A 15,563-nucleotide genomic window follows, 5' to 3' on the forward strand; every position below is an offset into this window, starting at 1 on the left:
GCCTGCCAGCTACCTGTGCAAGCAGAATGTTTATAACTTCTTCGTTCTCGTTCATTTCTTCTTTGGAGACATCCTCCTTTGAAAGGCTAGCAATTTCTTGTGCAATCTTTGTTTCACACTCCTGCCAGAGAAAGAAAACAACATTTAAAAGGACAGCTTCCCTGGTCACTGTATTTATTCTAAAAAAGATTTTTTTGAATGTATTATTTTCCAAATTTAGAACCACCATCACAGTTGTCCAACATGCAAATTTTGAGCATGGTCTGTCCCATCTGTGGGACATAAAAATAGTTTTAAAAACACTTTCCAAGTTTGTTAACCTCGAGTCTTCCAGTAATTCCTCTTGGTAGTCCAGGACTCAGTGTTTTAAGTGAGCACATGCCCTGGCAAACTCTAAGTTTTTCATCACACACACTTTTTTTTGTGAACAGCTGTGAAGATCTCCCTGTCCCTAGCGAAAGCCAGCTAAGCAGAAAACACAATTGCTCATCAGGCATGTACAGTTAAGATGAGAAAATCTGCAGCAAAGAAGACTGAAAGGTGGTTTGATCTAACTGGATGCCTCTGCACTGTTACGAATTAGGGATCCATGATTTAGATGCCTGACCAATAAACAGAAATGTTACCCACCTGTCTCTTAGCTTCTCTTAGTTTCCTCTTAAGAGCTGTTAAGATTCTTTGCACCTCCCAGAGTCTCTCTTCTTTGGACAAGTCTTTTATCCCTGCCTGCAAGTCTCTGTGTAAACAGTTCAGAAGGAACTCCTAAAAAGATTTCCAAAGAAATTGTCTTTATTATATTGTACCAGGGCAGATTGAAAAGGAAGATCTTTTCGGCTTTGTAGCAACAGGCTGGGAGTTCTGGTTTTCAAACCTTGACGTGTCCATGAACAAGTGTTAACACACACCCAGCACGGATCCAGAGCCAGCTGAAGAGCAGCACTGAAGAAACCACCCTCCCTAATGTGCTCTCCTGACCTTCCTCCCACTACAAAAGTACTAACCTACATAGCAAAGCACTACATGGATGATGCAGCTATGAGCACAAGACTGTAACAACTTTCCACACATGAAAAAGGAAAGGAAATCATCGAGATCTTCCCAGTGGTCTCCACTGACAGGATAATTGCAATGGAATTAAAGAGTATGTTACAAATTTAGGAGAATTTACTACTGAATGTATAAAAGCCAGGGCAAAGATAAACAGAAAAACACTCAAGTAATTGCCAACCTGTCGCCTGATTTCTTCTTTGATGCTCTCTTGAGTTTCTGGAAGTGCTGGCATTGTTGCCATATTTGACCAGCGAAGAGGTTTTGTCACCTGCTTGAGGGTCACATTCCCAAAGAACTCTTGAACATGTGTAAAAAACACATACAGGACACGGTTGCTGATCTGCAAAGGATGGGGAGACAGGATATTGGTTAAGATGATTCATTCACATCATCCTTATCTGTAAAGGACAGTGTTCTTCTCCAGAAACAGCAGCCTTTAGTACACCTTTCTGAGAGCCACAGTCATTCCAGTTTGTCTTTAGAGATTAAAATCTGCATTAAAAATTGTCTTTACTTTGAACAATGCACTGCTGGCCTCAAGGAATCACTTCCCTGTCTCTCTTACCTGTGCATCCGAGGCATTTTCATACTGAACTCAGCATCTTCACACCTCTTAACCTACCAGAATTATTTCCATCACTGGTAGATGCAGAAATGCATTAAATCTCTTTGTACTCAGGTAAAAGTAGTTAGTAAGAGGGAACACCAACCCTACTGTGTTATGCCTGGTGGCTGGCTATACCTTCTCTCTCCCCTCCTCCAACCTCAAAGTATTCTCTACAGCTTCCCTCTCAGATAACATAGTAGAAAAAAGTAGTATGAAAGCATCTTTCACTATATTCCTTGTTTGAAACAGAGACAGAAGCAAGTATATTTATTTTGATACTCTATCTTCCATTAAAATTTTAAAAATTATCCTGAAACAAATATTAGAGTTCTGTCACTACCTGCACTTCAATTGCTAACATCTAGTTACCAACAAAACATGATTGGGCCTGCACTGTTTTACCCTAATTGTTACTTCTTTTCCTAGCTTGAGAGGTGTCTGGCACAGCAAAAGAGCCATGAATAACACCCGGCCCTTTTGCTACTGGGCCTCCACCTGGACTCTTAATTATAAATTCAGGCTTCTCTAACTTGTGGGGTTTGCTCTAGAAGACCCACACACAATAATTGCCATGTTTTCATCATGCACAGGACTAACTCTGAGCTGTATTTAATTAAATATTTCCAAGATGTCTATTAAGGAATCAAGCAATCCAGAAACCACAAAATCTTACTGGAAAACCAAGTCAGTTGTTATTCTCCAGCCATCTGGCTGCAGACACCAAAGCCATTTTACCTAAGTCACTACAGCACCAGGAAGATGTATGTGCAGGACAGGGTTCATTAGCTTGATATTAAAATTAAGCAACAGTATCTTCACTAAATTATTACAGAATCAAAAGAGCACAGAAACTGTGTATCTGCATGAATTATTGAACAAATTCAACATTAAATTACTTCTGTTCATGATAGAATTGAAAGGCAGCAGTCTTTGTGACACTCTGATAATAACCCAAATATCAGACCCACAGTATGCAAGCCCACATGCAGAAAGCCTTTTGTTCCCCTTTCCCAGCATTTCGGGTTCCTGAGGCATAAAGAGGAGCTGTGATTTAGCTAAACTGTATCAGACAATACCCAATTCCCACCTGCGAAAGGATTCCTACAAAGAAGTCTTTCTTGGGCTGCAGTTCTGCTCTAAGCATGCTGCATGGTGCACATACCTGGACAGTAGGGCTGAGCACTATAGAAATATTCTGGATGTTCATTTTTGTTTCCAGTTCCTTTGCAATAACATGGTCCATATGCACAATCAGCCAAGAAATCAGGAGATGGTTACACTCTGGCAGCTCCTTCAGCAGCCTCTGGCACTCCTGAACTTTCTCAGCTTCTGTGCTCTTTCCACAAGCGTCTTCAAAGCGGGGCATGAGCTCTTTGGTAAGCAGATTTTCAGGCAGTTCCCGCAGGTACTGTTTGAGCAAGCTGGCCACTGTATTGGGCTCATATTCTTCCAGGTTTGGAGATTCTTCACGATCATAGGCTGCCTTCAGCTCGTCAACTTTTGATTTTATTCCTTAAAATAGTTAGATCAAGAATTAAGAGAAATTTCGACTGTAAATGTCTAAATTTAAACTTTTTTTTTTTTTGAGATGCATTTATTTCATTTCTCCTTGCAATTTAAGCTAATTGAGAAACACCTTTTAAAAGTTTTCCACATGTAACAAAGTGAAAATCGTGACTCAAAATTACATGATCACTAGTTCTAAAAGCACTGATTACTCCTATGAAGCAAAACCACAGCACTGACAGAGCCCTGAATCAGAACTGGTGCCAGCATTCCCTTTCATCAAGGAACATAAAATAGCGTGAGGAAAGGTTGGGGAACTTAACATCAATTGAGTATTTGCATTAAGCTTCTTTCTGGCAGTTCAATTATCCATCCCTAAGCCAAGCAGCAAATATGTTATTAGTTCAGATACTGTGCAACAAGCTACCTATAGCAGCTTTCCTTTGTCAAAACAAACCCCACACTTTTTAGTTTCCAGATTTCCAGCTGGCCCTCCTCAGCAGAGGAATCTCACACAGGATTGTCAGTTTGAGGCACCGCATGAAAAAAAGTGTGTTCATGTAATTATTCAAGCCAGCCAAGATTTTCTACAAGGTGTTAGTGTAACTCAGTGACATTCCAATCTTCCTAAACTTGGGGAAATTTCATTCTTGCAGCTCAAACATCCACTTGGGTTACACCAACTTGGTGCACAGCCCTGGCTTGGCTCATACTCTGTAAGCACAACTGGGCACACTCAGCCCCTGGAAAATGCCAGGAAAACATGCTCAGTTTCATGGCCAAAATGAGCCATCACAACAGCTGCAGGCTGCTAAGCCATGGCAATGCTCTCTCTGAAGCTCTCAATTTAAACAATCCTACACGCACAAGAGGGAGCTGTTGCACTGGAGAACACCTACAAAGGCCACAGCAGAAGTTATTTAAGGAAAACACACCTGTGAAAATTCCCAACACATCGTGTCTGAAAAAAGAAGCAACCAAAATGTTTCACTAGGCAGGATGAGGCAACTGCTTAAGGTGCTGCGGTATTTCTACACGCCTACCAAACACCATGCAGATGGACAGCATGAAGACAGCTAATGAAGCCTTTAGAATCATTTAATTACTGGTTTACAGTGCTGGGTAACTTGATTCAAAATGCTTTTCCTGAAATTCCTTTCCTCGCTTGTTCTTGTCCCCTCCAATGTACCCACAGAATTACTTACATGAGCTGCATTTCTGGTGCAGCTCACAAATAAAGGGACTGTTTTGTCTAACGTGACTAAAACTGAGGTTTCACTTATGTAAGCTGGTATTACACAACTACCACAGTTAATTCGCTACTCTTGCTAAGCTTAAACAGTAAAACTTGCATTTTCTGCTTATTAGCAAATTTGCTGAAAGAAAAGCTTTCAAGAAAAAAAATACACAATGGGAGTAACTGGAAAAAGCAACTTAGTTGGAAACATGAGCAATAAAATGGTTATAGCTCATCTTTGCTTTTGAAATCAGCTACCACTGTATTTTTAAAGCAGAAGAAAAGAAGTCAAGTTGGCCATACTAACATGTTTTATTCATTGCTACCATCTCATGACAAAAGGCCTAAACAGGTGTGTTTTTACTGCCATTAAGCAGCACCACCACATTACCAATTTTTCTTGTACTTCAGACCTACATGTTTGCTTAAGTTTGGCTATCTGATTACCTTTTGGATAATTAATGGAGCTATAAACAGAGTATCAAGATGTTGGAAGTGATAAAATAATAAGAAAATTGCAAGTAAAGACCTTAGGAACCTGTGTGCATGTCAGTGTGCCCAGAGTACCTGAAACTCTGTAGATGCCTTCACATTTCATGCCATACTTCTCTACGTAATCTATACATTCACGGAAAACTGCTGGCAGGCGGATGCCATCATACATCATGGTCCTGTCTACTGCATCAGACAAAGGAATGCCAAACACGGGTCTGTGACTTGGAACATCCACTTGAGGTATCTCTGTCTCTTGAATTGGCTTTTTCTTTTTCTTCTTCTCTTTCCACTGTTTTACAACATCTGCTGCAGTTAAGTCTTTTGACTTTTTCTCTTTGTGTTTGTCTTCCTTATGTTTTTCTTCCTTGTGTTTTTCATCTTTGGGCTTCTCTTTTATTTTAAAATCCTTTTCCTTCTTTTTGGAAAAGCTGGGTTTCTTGAAGACATGTATTCCCTTGGACCGCTTCAACTTGGAAGGACTTTCAGCTTCATCACCAGAACTGTCCTCTTGAAACGCAGCATAACCTTCCGCTGTTGGGCAAAGCAGGAAAAGGGAAGGGGACAGCTGTAAGTCTGTTTACTTTCCAGACAGCAACAACAAGAAGTTGCACGTAAGGAGGAGAGAGAAGAAGCAACACAAATTTAAAAACAGTGCCTGTCTGGCTCCTCAGAAGGTTTTTTTTAAGTTGTTATACACTCGAGTGGACAAGGATTAAATCAAGTTGCATAATTACATCAAAGATAAGCCACAGATCTCCTGAACCATCTAAACAATGAATAGTTTATATACTTACTCATAATGGCAATGTCCATCTTATGGGCTAGATTCCCATCTAATAGTCAAGGAAATGCAAAATAAAAACAACTGTCTGGCAACTTCTCTATGTTCCTGTAATCAACAGTATAAGAGTTGCTGTTAAGGATCATCTACTGCATACACAAAAGTCTAACAAATTTCAATTAACAACAAACTAAACTCCAGCCACTTAAAGCCCCAATCCTCTTCCAGAATACTATGAGTTTAAAGACAAGTATGAAGTTATTAAAGTTTCAGCCTCAAATAAAATACAAAAAAATCCACCCCAAACTAAAACCAAAAAAGCACTAGCACGCTTAACTTTTCACTAGATGAAGGACACAATTCCAGTAACACTAGCACAATACCTGCCCATGAAGGTGCAGATTTGCCTTAAAAAGCACATGGGAGTCCCTGGGCTGAGCACATTGTTCCAGCAGCAAAAGTCCAAGTGCCGTCTAAAACATGCACTGGGTGCTTTTAAGTCACTACGCCCCTGCAGCCAGCCCTGCCTCACCTTCAGGCAAGAACACAAAAGTCTTTAAAGGTGGATTACAAAAAAACCCCAACCAACACACCAACAAAAAAACAACCCACAAACAAACCCAGCAACATACAATCCAACACAACTTCCAAGTCCACCAATTCTAAATTTACAGAGACAGTACCCCATATAAGAAAGGTAAGGCTGAAACCTGGTCAACAAAGGTGACATCTGACATGCCACCTGCACCAGCCAGGTCCCCCAAGGCAGTGGGCAGTAAGCCCCTATTGTAACAGACCCTTTGAGGCTCCTTCACTACCTACATGCAGAGCCTCTGCTTGTGTGAGGCAGCACTGACAGTCGAGTGCTCTTGCTGCCTGAATACTTTTGGGTAAATGAAAATTGCCCCCTTAGATAATATGAGAGCACATCATGCACGAGACTATAGGCTATAATTTTTTCCAAGTGAAAAATCTGCAGAAGAATCAGGGAACATTCCATCTTTTATCCTTCCAATTCTGAACTATACCAGACTGCAGAGCTTCTCAGCATTATTTCAGCACATACAAGAACTGTCTCTAATTTGAAGCCTTGACTGCTCTGTAGAAGATAGCTTTTAACAGTCAAACAAATATAAGAAATGTAATAAGCATGGAACTATCATAAAATAATTACAATTGTTGGATCAGCTCAGCCTTTGCAGCTGGGACTCTTCCCTAGGACTGCCAGCCACACACTTTCATAGAAGACTGAAAAAGACTGTTTAGCTGTTCCTGTCCTAGTGGATTTTAATATAAAAATGCAAACATTAACTAGAGGACAACCAGCAGCCAGGTCTCCTCCTCCCTGCCTACTGGCTATGTCATTTACTAGTTTTTGTAAAGTAAACCCAGAAATGGGTAAGGAAACCTGCAGTGCATAAACCAAGGATTCAAATCTCACTCTGGAACAGAAGGAACTGCAGATGCACCAGCTACAGGACAAAGGAGGAGCACACATCTCCACTGTGTTTTATGAGAAAGAGACAGGGCCAGCACTAAGGTTCAAGACAGAATTCAGAGATGTAATTTCCAAATTAGCCAGATCTTTCCCAGACAGAGCTCAGAACAATGTGCCCTCAGTCTTTCCTGCTGGGTAGTTGTGACAGCTCCCCGTCACACAGCATGGGGTTCCCACATGCACACCAGGAAGTGTCAGCACTGGGACCCAAGCTGGAAGGTCGGTGCCACCAACAGAGCCCTGCTCACATGTCCCAACACTCCACACTGCAACACAAGCCCCAGTGCTTTCCTAGATCTGTGGCACTGTAACGCCAGCAAGAGAACATTACTGAAACTGGTATTTCTTGAATTCACGAGAAGACATGAAGGAGCAAGTTTAATACAAACCCAGCCTTTTAAAATTTGTCTCAGTAACATAAGTTGACAAAGTTTAGAAATATATACTAATACAGAATCACACAGAGAGGGTTCATACCAAGAGAGGGTTTGCATGTCTCTCAAGAATAGCCTGATTTTCTTTACTATATTTTTGGTTATAAAATTGCTGTATCCCTTTCACCAGTGATACAATATACTGAAATATAAACAACTTAAATTTACACAGAAGAAAAACTTCCAAAAGTGCTTGACAAATCAGGTAATTTTCAATATGGAAAGAGTATTATCTAGGGTTTAGTAAACTGGTATTTCTGTTCACTGTCTCCTCAAGACTTCCAGTACTAATAGTCCCCATTTCCCCATCACTCTTTGTCAGTGACATTTTCCTCCATCTATATGAGAACAGTACTACTGTAATAAATACTCCAATTTCACCAGCATAATGACACAGTATAATCTACCAGTTCCTTTTGTTAGACCTTCCTTCCATAAGCATGCCTTTATTGCAGTTACTTTAAACGTAATGCTTCAAGTATAGCCCTTATCTTACTGAGAATTATGAAAAACCCTTATAAAAATAATAATAATAGAAGAATTTTCCTGTGTTACTCTGGAAAAATCTAGTTTACAGACTTATAATCTTTGTCATGCAGCGAGGCCACTGTTTCTATCAGTCTGCATACTTGGGAATACTTCTCCTGCATTCTCACAGCAAAGCCATGAAGTCATGCCATAGTATTTATTGTTAACTCCAAGGGTGGCATTATGCAGAACTGCCATTTATCAAACCTACTGCAGGAGACATTTTGTCCATCAGGTCTCTGATGGGTTTTTAAGTAATTTATAACTCTACAACTGATTTCCCAAGGGAAATCTGCAGCATCTGTAATTAATTCACTGAAAGAAAACATGGATGGCTTTTACATATGAAAGAATTAGTAGGTCAAATATGACTGAAGTGCAATGCAAGCATTAGTTACCTAATGCCAATCTGTCAGAGGGATTGCCATCAGATTGTACAGCACTTCTAAATAAAACTAAGACACATGAATGCACAATGAACTTGGGTAAATGGCTTCTACTTCCTCTCCTTGCCCACAAGATGCATTTTTATTATCAACAGAAACTTCTACCTTACAGACATTACCAACACTCACTATCCAACTTTCAATTAGATCAGTTTGTCTTCAGTATTCATTTGACTCACTGATGTGAGCACAGCACTCCCAAACAAATTCTGCATTCAGATTACTCTGTAGCACTGTGCCAGCAGAGCAAATGAAGCTGAAATAAGAAATTTGTCTTACTTTATTCTGATTTAAAATAATCACTGGCATTGAAAGGCAGACTTTAAAACTATCTGCAAATGGTGCTTTGCTAGATAAATACACAGTGGTATATAGAGATACACAGTGATTTGTCAGCAGAACAGGATGTAGCAACACATCCTATTTATCCCAAAGATAAACCCTGATATGAAGAGCCTCTGATCTTTATCAGCATAGAAAATTCTAATAACTTCTTAGTCTGTAGATCTGAAAACTGTATTCAGAGCTTCTCCACACACCAGATCAGTAAAAATAATGTTTTGTTTATATCAGCCCTGATCTACATTCCAAAAGAACATACAGGACCCCATGCCCAACACGTTAAGGATCTGGTCTTCAAAAATATTTCCTGAAATTTTCAGAAGAGTTCATACCAATGATACTACTATCTTTTCACGTGATAGTTTAGTACAATTCAAACAATTCTCCATTTTTCCAAGAATTATATAAAGAAAATCAAGATTATTCTAAACAAAAAAAATCCTAGATGCATATGGAACCCATCCTGTCCAACAGCTTCAATCTCAGAAGTAAAATGACTAAGCAGAGTAAGATCTACTACATACAGACTCTTTATCTACAGAAATTCTAATGAGTAGAAGAGCTTCTTCAGAAGTATTTCCTTGTAACGTTTTTCTTCTGCAAGGAACTGCATATTTTATGGCTTTATCAACACGTGATTAGTGACAGGTGGTTAAACATTTTCAAAAATCAATTACAGTGGTTGCTGTCTCAGATAATCCATTACTGCTTAACACAGATCCATCTTTGCTCTCCTGCTATCACAGGACAAGTTCTGTTTGAGTCAGGGAACAGATCTGGTTTAAAACTATGCCAGTAAAAAGAAAATTCATTTTAATCCCTAGTAAATCCCCTAATCTAACTCACTCTACAGCCAACCAACACCCAGTCTATCACAGAATAGTGGAGAATAAAAATTAGTGGCTGAAACATTTTTCCAGGAGCTGAATTCCACATAAAAAACAATATTCCACTGAATTTTCCATTAACTCAAAACATTTTTAGCACTTTTCCCCAGAATAATTGCTGTGTATTATTAGGTTACTGCCACTAACATGAAAAAAAGCAAATCATTAAATAACTGTATCTATATTAAAAATACAGGAAAAGATATTTTGCTAGCATACAAAAATGCTTTTTTGATATAGGTGATAATAATGAAGCTAAGAGTGCATTACTCTTGCAGAAATTATTTACCTGAAAAACAAAACTGAATAACTTTGGGATATTTAACCTTCCCTTCCCTGCTGCTCTTCAAGCACTTCTGAAGTTTACATTTAGAGTATTACCAAAATAGCTCAAGATTTTTGTGGGATTAAACTTGGATACAGTTTCAGGTGTTAGGATGACCATGTCATTAATTCACTAATATTGCAAGCTCAACAAACACTCTGTCATAATGTAATGTCAACTTGTTTTTTTTTTTTTTCACTGACGGGTTGAGTTATATTTGTTTATACCCCAAACTGCATGATCATGGCAGGTTGTGCACTGCTCAAAACCAAAGCAGGTAGCCAGAAAAAATGAAACAATCTGAAGACATACAACAGAATTTTAAAAGAGAAATAAAATGAAGAATCAAAAGTATAGGAGGAATAAAAAAGGCCAGATCTGGAAGGAAAACTCTTAAAATCAACCATGATAAGCAACAGTACACAACACTTGTAATTTAGACAGGTAAAATGTCTGTTGAGGGCATATTTATAATACTGATTATTTTTGGACTATATGAGATATACTGAAAGCTTGGTATGTAACTTACTCTTCTGTTTGACTGGCAATTATACGACAGACATGTATTAGGGCCAAGAAATGCTGAATGCCGTTTACATTAGCACTGCAAGAGATGATTTGGTTCTTCCCATGTTTTGCATTTTTGTGTTCTTTGAGGATTTTTTCATACCTTTAAAGTTTCCTTTAAGTAACAAAAATTGCTTTACATCAGCTATAAAATGTGTTGCAATTCTTCTGGAAGAAAACAGTCGCAGTGCTGATGTGCACTGACCTGTGTCGATTTGCTGAAGCAGCATTTTTCCTCCTAAACAACAGCCTTCAGCTACACTATCACCATGAGACATCCTGAATTCCATACAAAGAAACCCACACAATGCATAACGTTGGCCTCTACCAGTTGCAGATTTAGAGGTGTGCAATGCAGAGCTCTAACAGAAAGCTGGACAGTAAAAAAGCAACTACTGTTAGCCTGAATTTAGACCTATCCAATCAATACCAAATTTTCATTGCCAATCCAGTAATCTATATTAGATCAATAATGTTTACATTACAGAAAATCACTAAGGAATCACTTTTCTTAAGACCTGTAGGAATTTCAGCTGTTGGTTTTAATTTGAGGATGTGTTTTTGAGTTACATTATTCTTTAGGCACACAGTTTTTAGTTAAAATAGCAACAGTCCTTCTAAACTGTGGTATAAACAATTCCTGCATTCCAGGAAACTGGTTTGATTAAAAGCAGTGCAGTGACAGCAGATTCTTAAGGAGTGATTATTTAAATATGTGCATGCGTATCACAAATTGTCACCATATTAATTCTAACAGAATACTGTGTGCTGTCTCACTGTTTCTGATCTTCCAAATTCCACATGTAAGAAGTAGCAGGATACACTGGCATCAGAGACACAGACATTTTGAAATTTTGCTAAAACAAATGTGACTTAAAATGTCCTAGCACTTGGGCTGTGATACTTAGGTTTCAGAGACTTGGACAGGAAGGGTCTTTCCGGTAGTGAGAGTGCTCAGTATCAGCTTAGTATTTCCAAGTGCTTTGTTCTTTCAGAATACGTAGAAAAATTTTCTTGAATAAAAACTATTTCGTGTTTCCAAAATTTTCTGCACAAATCTAAAAGTGGAAAGTAATAGTTCTGTTGTTTTGGAGGAGGGGTAAGCTTTTTAAATGAAATTTCTACTCCAGACACTGATATACTGACAATGGATTTTATAGTCAAAGCTTTACTTTCTTCTAACCTTTTCCCTGTCAGTTCTGGAAAATTCAGATCTCAGTGTTGGTTTGCACATTTTTGACCTCTGCAATAATACTTTGGCACTGCTGGAGGAAACTGCATGATCAGACTAAACTGAGAAGCTAGAGAAAAAAAGAGATGGAGATTTTATTACTGCTTGAATAATGGTGCAGTGTGCACATGAAAACTTGGGATAGTACAAAAGCAAACACTGAATAAGGGAGACACATGGGAAAAGGGCTACAGTTGTTGAAACTGACTCTTCCAAATGCACAAGTGTACAATTCAGATCAAAACCAGTTTTATTCTAGCTAGCACCTCAGCTATGATTAAAAATGGATGTATTTGGAAATATACTTGAAAACCTCCACTTAGAATGTGAAGAAGAACCCCATGCCAGGATTTACCAATGCATCATGAAAGGTTTTGGATAAATGGGTTTATTAGTAATTCTGGGCACATACTTGGCACCTGTATCTGTGCAACAAAAAAAAGTTAAGGTGTGGAGTTTTTTGCAAGAGAAACAGGTGCTGCACAAAGTCTGTTTGTAGCAAGCTAACTTCCTCCACATTGAAACAAATTTAAAAGAACCCACTGGGAATACCAAGCAATTTTGAGAGAGAAAAAACGAGAAAACTTGAAAGCATTGAATTAAAAAGAGAAGTTGTCTACTCACTTCTTTTTTCTTTTTTCTTAAATTTTCCTTTCTTCTTCCCATGCTCCTTTTCATCATCAGATACTATATCTGGAGGCTCATGTAAGCTGTCGTGAGGTGGTGAAGGCTCACCGGTGCGGTACAGTCCTGGGAATTTTGTAGGACTGATTTCTTCAGAGCTGGGAGTACGAGCAAGTCCCCCACTGTGTTCTACCCGACGGTGTTCACTGGGGCTGCTCGTGGGAGGCAGGAAGCACTCGGTCATTCTGATACGTGGATATCAAAGTGAAATCTTCTGCTACCTGTCCATCACACCTGCATAAGAGGAAAACAAAAAGAAAACCCACACAATTTTAAGCAATGGGTTTCAGAACACCTTGTTTAGAGCACTACCCTGAAACCATAAACAGGAATACCTTCTACAATGAGAGTTCCAACTTCCGTCAAAAGAAAGTAAAATAAATCAGGTCTGAAGCTCAGTGTTTGCAGAATTTGTTCGTTAACTCCTGAGCCATATTAGCATGTGAGCTGCCATTTTAGCCATTTCTTCTTTATAACATACAAAACATATATTAAGTATCTGAATACTTTAACAGTTGAAATAATTCTTACAAAATTCATAGCTTGCATACTGATTGGTAGTATTTACTACAAATTAGTTTGCTGACTTTTAAAATTTTTTTGATATCAAACAGATTTGCCTGGAAGCTCAGAGTGTTTGTGAGCACTGCCCTTAAGGCAAAGATCATTTTCTTCTTTCCCAAGCATATTTTATAGATGCAAATAAAAACTTGCCTAGCCTGTTGCAATAAGGGGGGGAAAAAAATAAATAGAGCTAAAGCAAATCCATCTTTTAATTATGCTACTGCAAATTAAAGAAGGTAAAAAAAATAATGATTATGTTTTTCTGGTATATACAGTAACTTCACCTTTGAAGAGACTTTATCAGGTCATCTGCACCCAGATGCTGGTACACTGTTTGCTTGAGAGTTATGGCCAAATAAAAGCTTATACAAAAATTGCTGAAGGAAGCCAATGCATACATTCTCAGCAGTGGAACTCATCAGCAAAAAAACTGTTCCTGGCACAGATAAATGTCAAAAATTCCACAGAATGGATATGCTGCACGGGACACCACACCTCTGGAGTCCACTTGTCTGGATTTGGCCCTTTGTATCTAAATGGTCACAAAGGATTTTGTTATATTCTATTTTTAATTCATATCAAATACTCCACTGCCATGATTATTTGATACTGTGTTTAAACAATTAAATGGCATGTTCAAACATGGGATTTTATGAGAAATGTCCAGGTATGTAAAGCTTCAGAATGACAGCTATCAAAAAAGGTCAAAATTTTCAATTATATAAGCATTTTCAATATTACCACTGACAGACTGGCTTTACTACTGTATTTCATCTGAGTATCAGAATGACCTGTAAAATTCCTCCTCAGTACATTTGCATTTCATCACCAACTCCTCCCCCTGCTCCAAGAAAAACAGAACCCAACATATCGCACCAAGAGCTTCTAAACAATAGAGAGTATTTCAACAATAACTCATGGAATTATATTGGAAATATTACATATAATTTTTTTACGCAAATAGAATGGATGGCATCTACAAATCAATCCACATGTTGAGTGGACAAGATGGGCAAGTGCACAGAGGGCAAGAACAATGTTGTTGCAAAAGCACATGAACACTGCCCTGGAAAATGAGGACACGCAGGCTTTGCCTGTGGAACCCAGCAGAGCTTCTGGGACTAAGAAAGCCTTAACCCATACATTCCACAACACTCTTCAGCAGTACTGCTCAGCTCCTGGGCTTTTATTTACAGATTGGTAGCATACAGAAAAAATATGACATGGTATTGTATTCTGTCCAGTTAATAATTATAGATGAGTCCAGCTAAGTGCGTTTTGGGGAGGGTGGTTGGTTCACTTTTTTGGGGGTTGGAATTAAAAAAAATTTTTTTTTAATTCTCATCCTTCAGCTCTCTGTATGCAGATCAGAGCGAAATTTTAGAGTATGTATGCAACAGTATCTCCCTACAGGAGATCACTCACAGTGCTTATGGAAATTACCAGTTACTCAGATCAGAATTTGAATAGGGCACAGTAAGACACAGAATTATGATGAGAAACAAAATATTCATCAAGTCTTTATTTAATACTGTTCATTCCCTATTCTGGCTGAAGTGGTGGCACTGGCTAAAAATTAAGACAATGGGGTATATTGGTAAATGCAACAAATTAAGACTATACTTATGTTTCTTACTTTTTTCTTTTACAGCTTCAAGAAAGCATTAATTTCCTATATGTATCATTTTCTAGGCCTTTAAATAAGGGAGAAAATCTATGATGCTCAAATTATATCAAGACCTATCAGCAGGAGAGAACCTTTAAGCCTACTGAAAAAACCTCTTCCACTTTTACTAATGGATGTTAATGTCCTACTGCCATATAAATCTGCCCATTTCCTCTGACTTTTACAATTTTCTTCTGACAGCAATAAATGGCGAGACTGAAAAAATCCTGGACCTTCTAGGCATTTTGAGAAGGAGCATTTCTAACAGGCTTGCTCTTCTGCCAGCTTCTCCCTCTCAGACTTTTTCTTCCCAATCTATTACTGCTTCAGTCCTGCCTCTCCTCTGCAGCAGGTCCCTTCCCTCAAACTGCTTCTCTTCACCTATGTAGTTCTCATTTGTCAGGAGAACTGACAAATATTGTTATGTCAATAACTCACATGCTGCCACATGTGGAAGGTCACACTACTCCCCCCATCAACTCTCCTCTACCTCCAATTCCAGCAGTTTGCTCTTTTTGAGATGATTCAAGTTGCTAGCTGCTCCAACAGGCTTCTGCTGCTGAGCTGGCTCGTGGAAGAGCTCAACAAGCACTAACAAGGAAAAGCAGAGAAGTGGCAGAACCACGATGACGGGAGTGCAACCTCTTTCTCTGGGCACCTGTTTTGTCATACTGCACACACATCTTCATGTCCTCAGATTTCAATTATTTCTTAC

At 38.7% G+C, this 15,563-nt stretch overlaps 1 protein-coding gene across 3 annotated transcripts in view; it reads right to left on the reverse strand.

Moving 5' to 3' along the window:
* Nucleotides 1–15,563, reverse strand: part of RALBP1 (ralA binding protein 1) — a 33,538-nt gene that overhangs the window by 3,449 nt on the left and 14,526 nt on the right. Inside the window, exons 1-7 of one of the 3 annotated variants that reach the window (XM_048289434.1) lie at nucleotides 6,060–6,160; nucleotides 5,690–5,784; nucleotides 4,968–5,426; nucleotides 2,820–3,169; nucleotides 1,229–1,390; nucleotides 631–762; nucleotides 14–121 (exon numbers count right to left, since the gene is read on the reverse strand). In XM_048289434.1, coding sequence (XP_048145391.1) covers nucleotides 14–121; nucleotides 631–762; nucleotides 1,229–1,390; nucleotides 2,820–3,169; nucleotides 4,968–5,426; nucleotides 5,690–5,708 — 1,230 coding nt within the window. In that variant the 5' untranslated portion in view covers nucleotides 5,709–5,784; nucleotides 6,060–6,160. Of the gene's footprint in view, nucleotides 1–13; nucleotides 122–630; nucleotides 763–1,228; nucleotides 1,391–2,819; nucleotides 3,170–4,967; nucleotides 5,427–5,689; nucleotides 5,785–6,013; nucleotides 6,161–12,558; nucleotides 12,853–15,563 lie in introns of those variants that run through there. The other 2 variants (XM_048289435.1, XM_048289432.1) reach the window with 2 other exon arrangements.

Source organism: Corvus hawaiiensis, chromosome 30, assembly GCF_020740725.1.
Source record: "Corvus hawaiiensis isolate bCorHaw1 chromosome 30, bCorHaw1.pri.cur, whole genome shotgun sequence".
Lineage (NCBI taxonomy): Eukaryota > Metazoa > Chordata > Aves > Passeriformes > Corvidae > Corvus > Corvus hawaiiensis.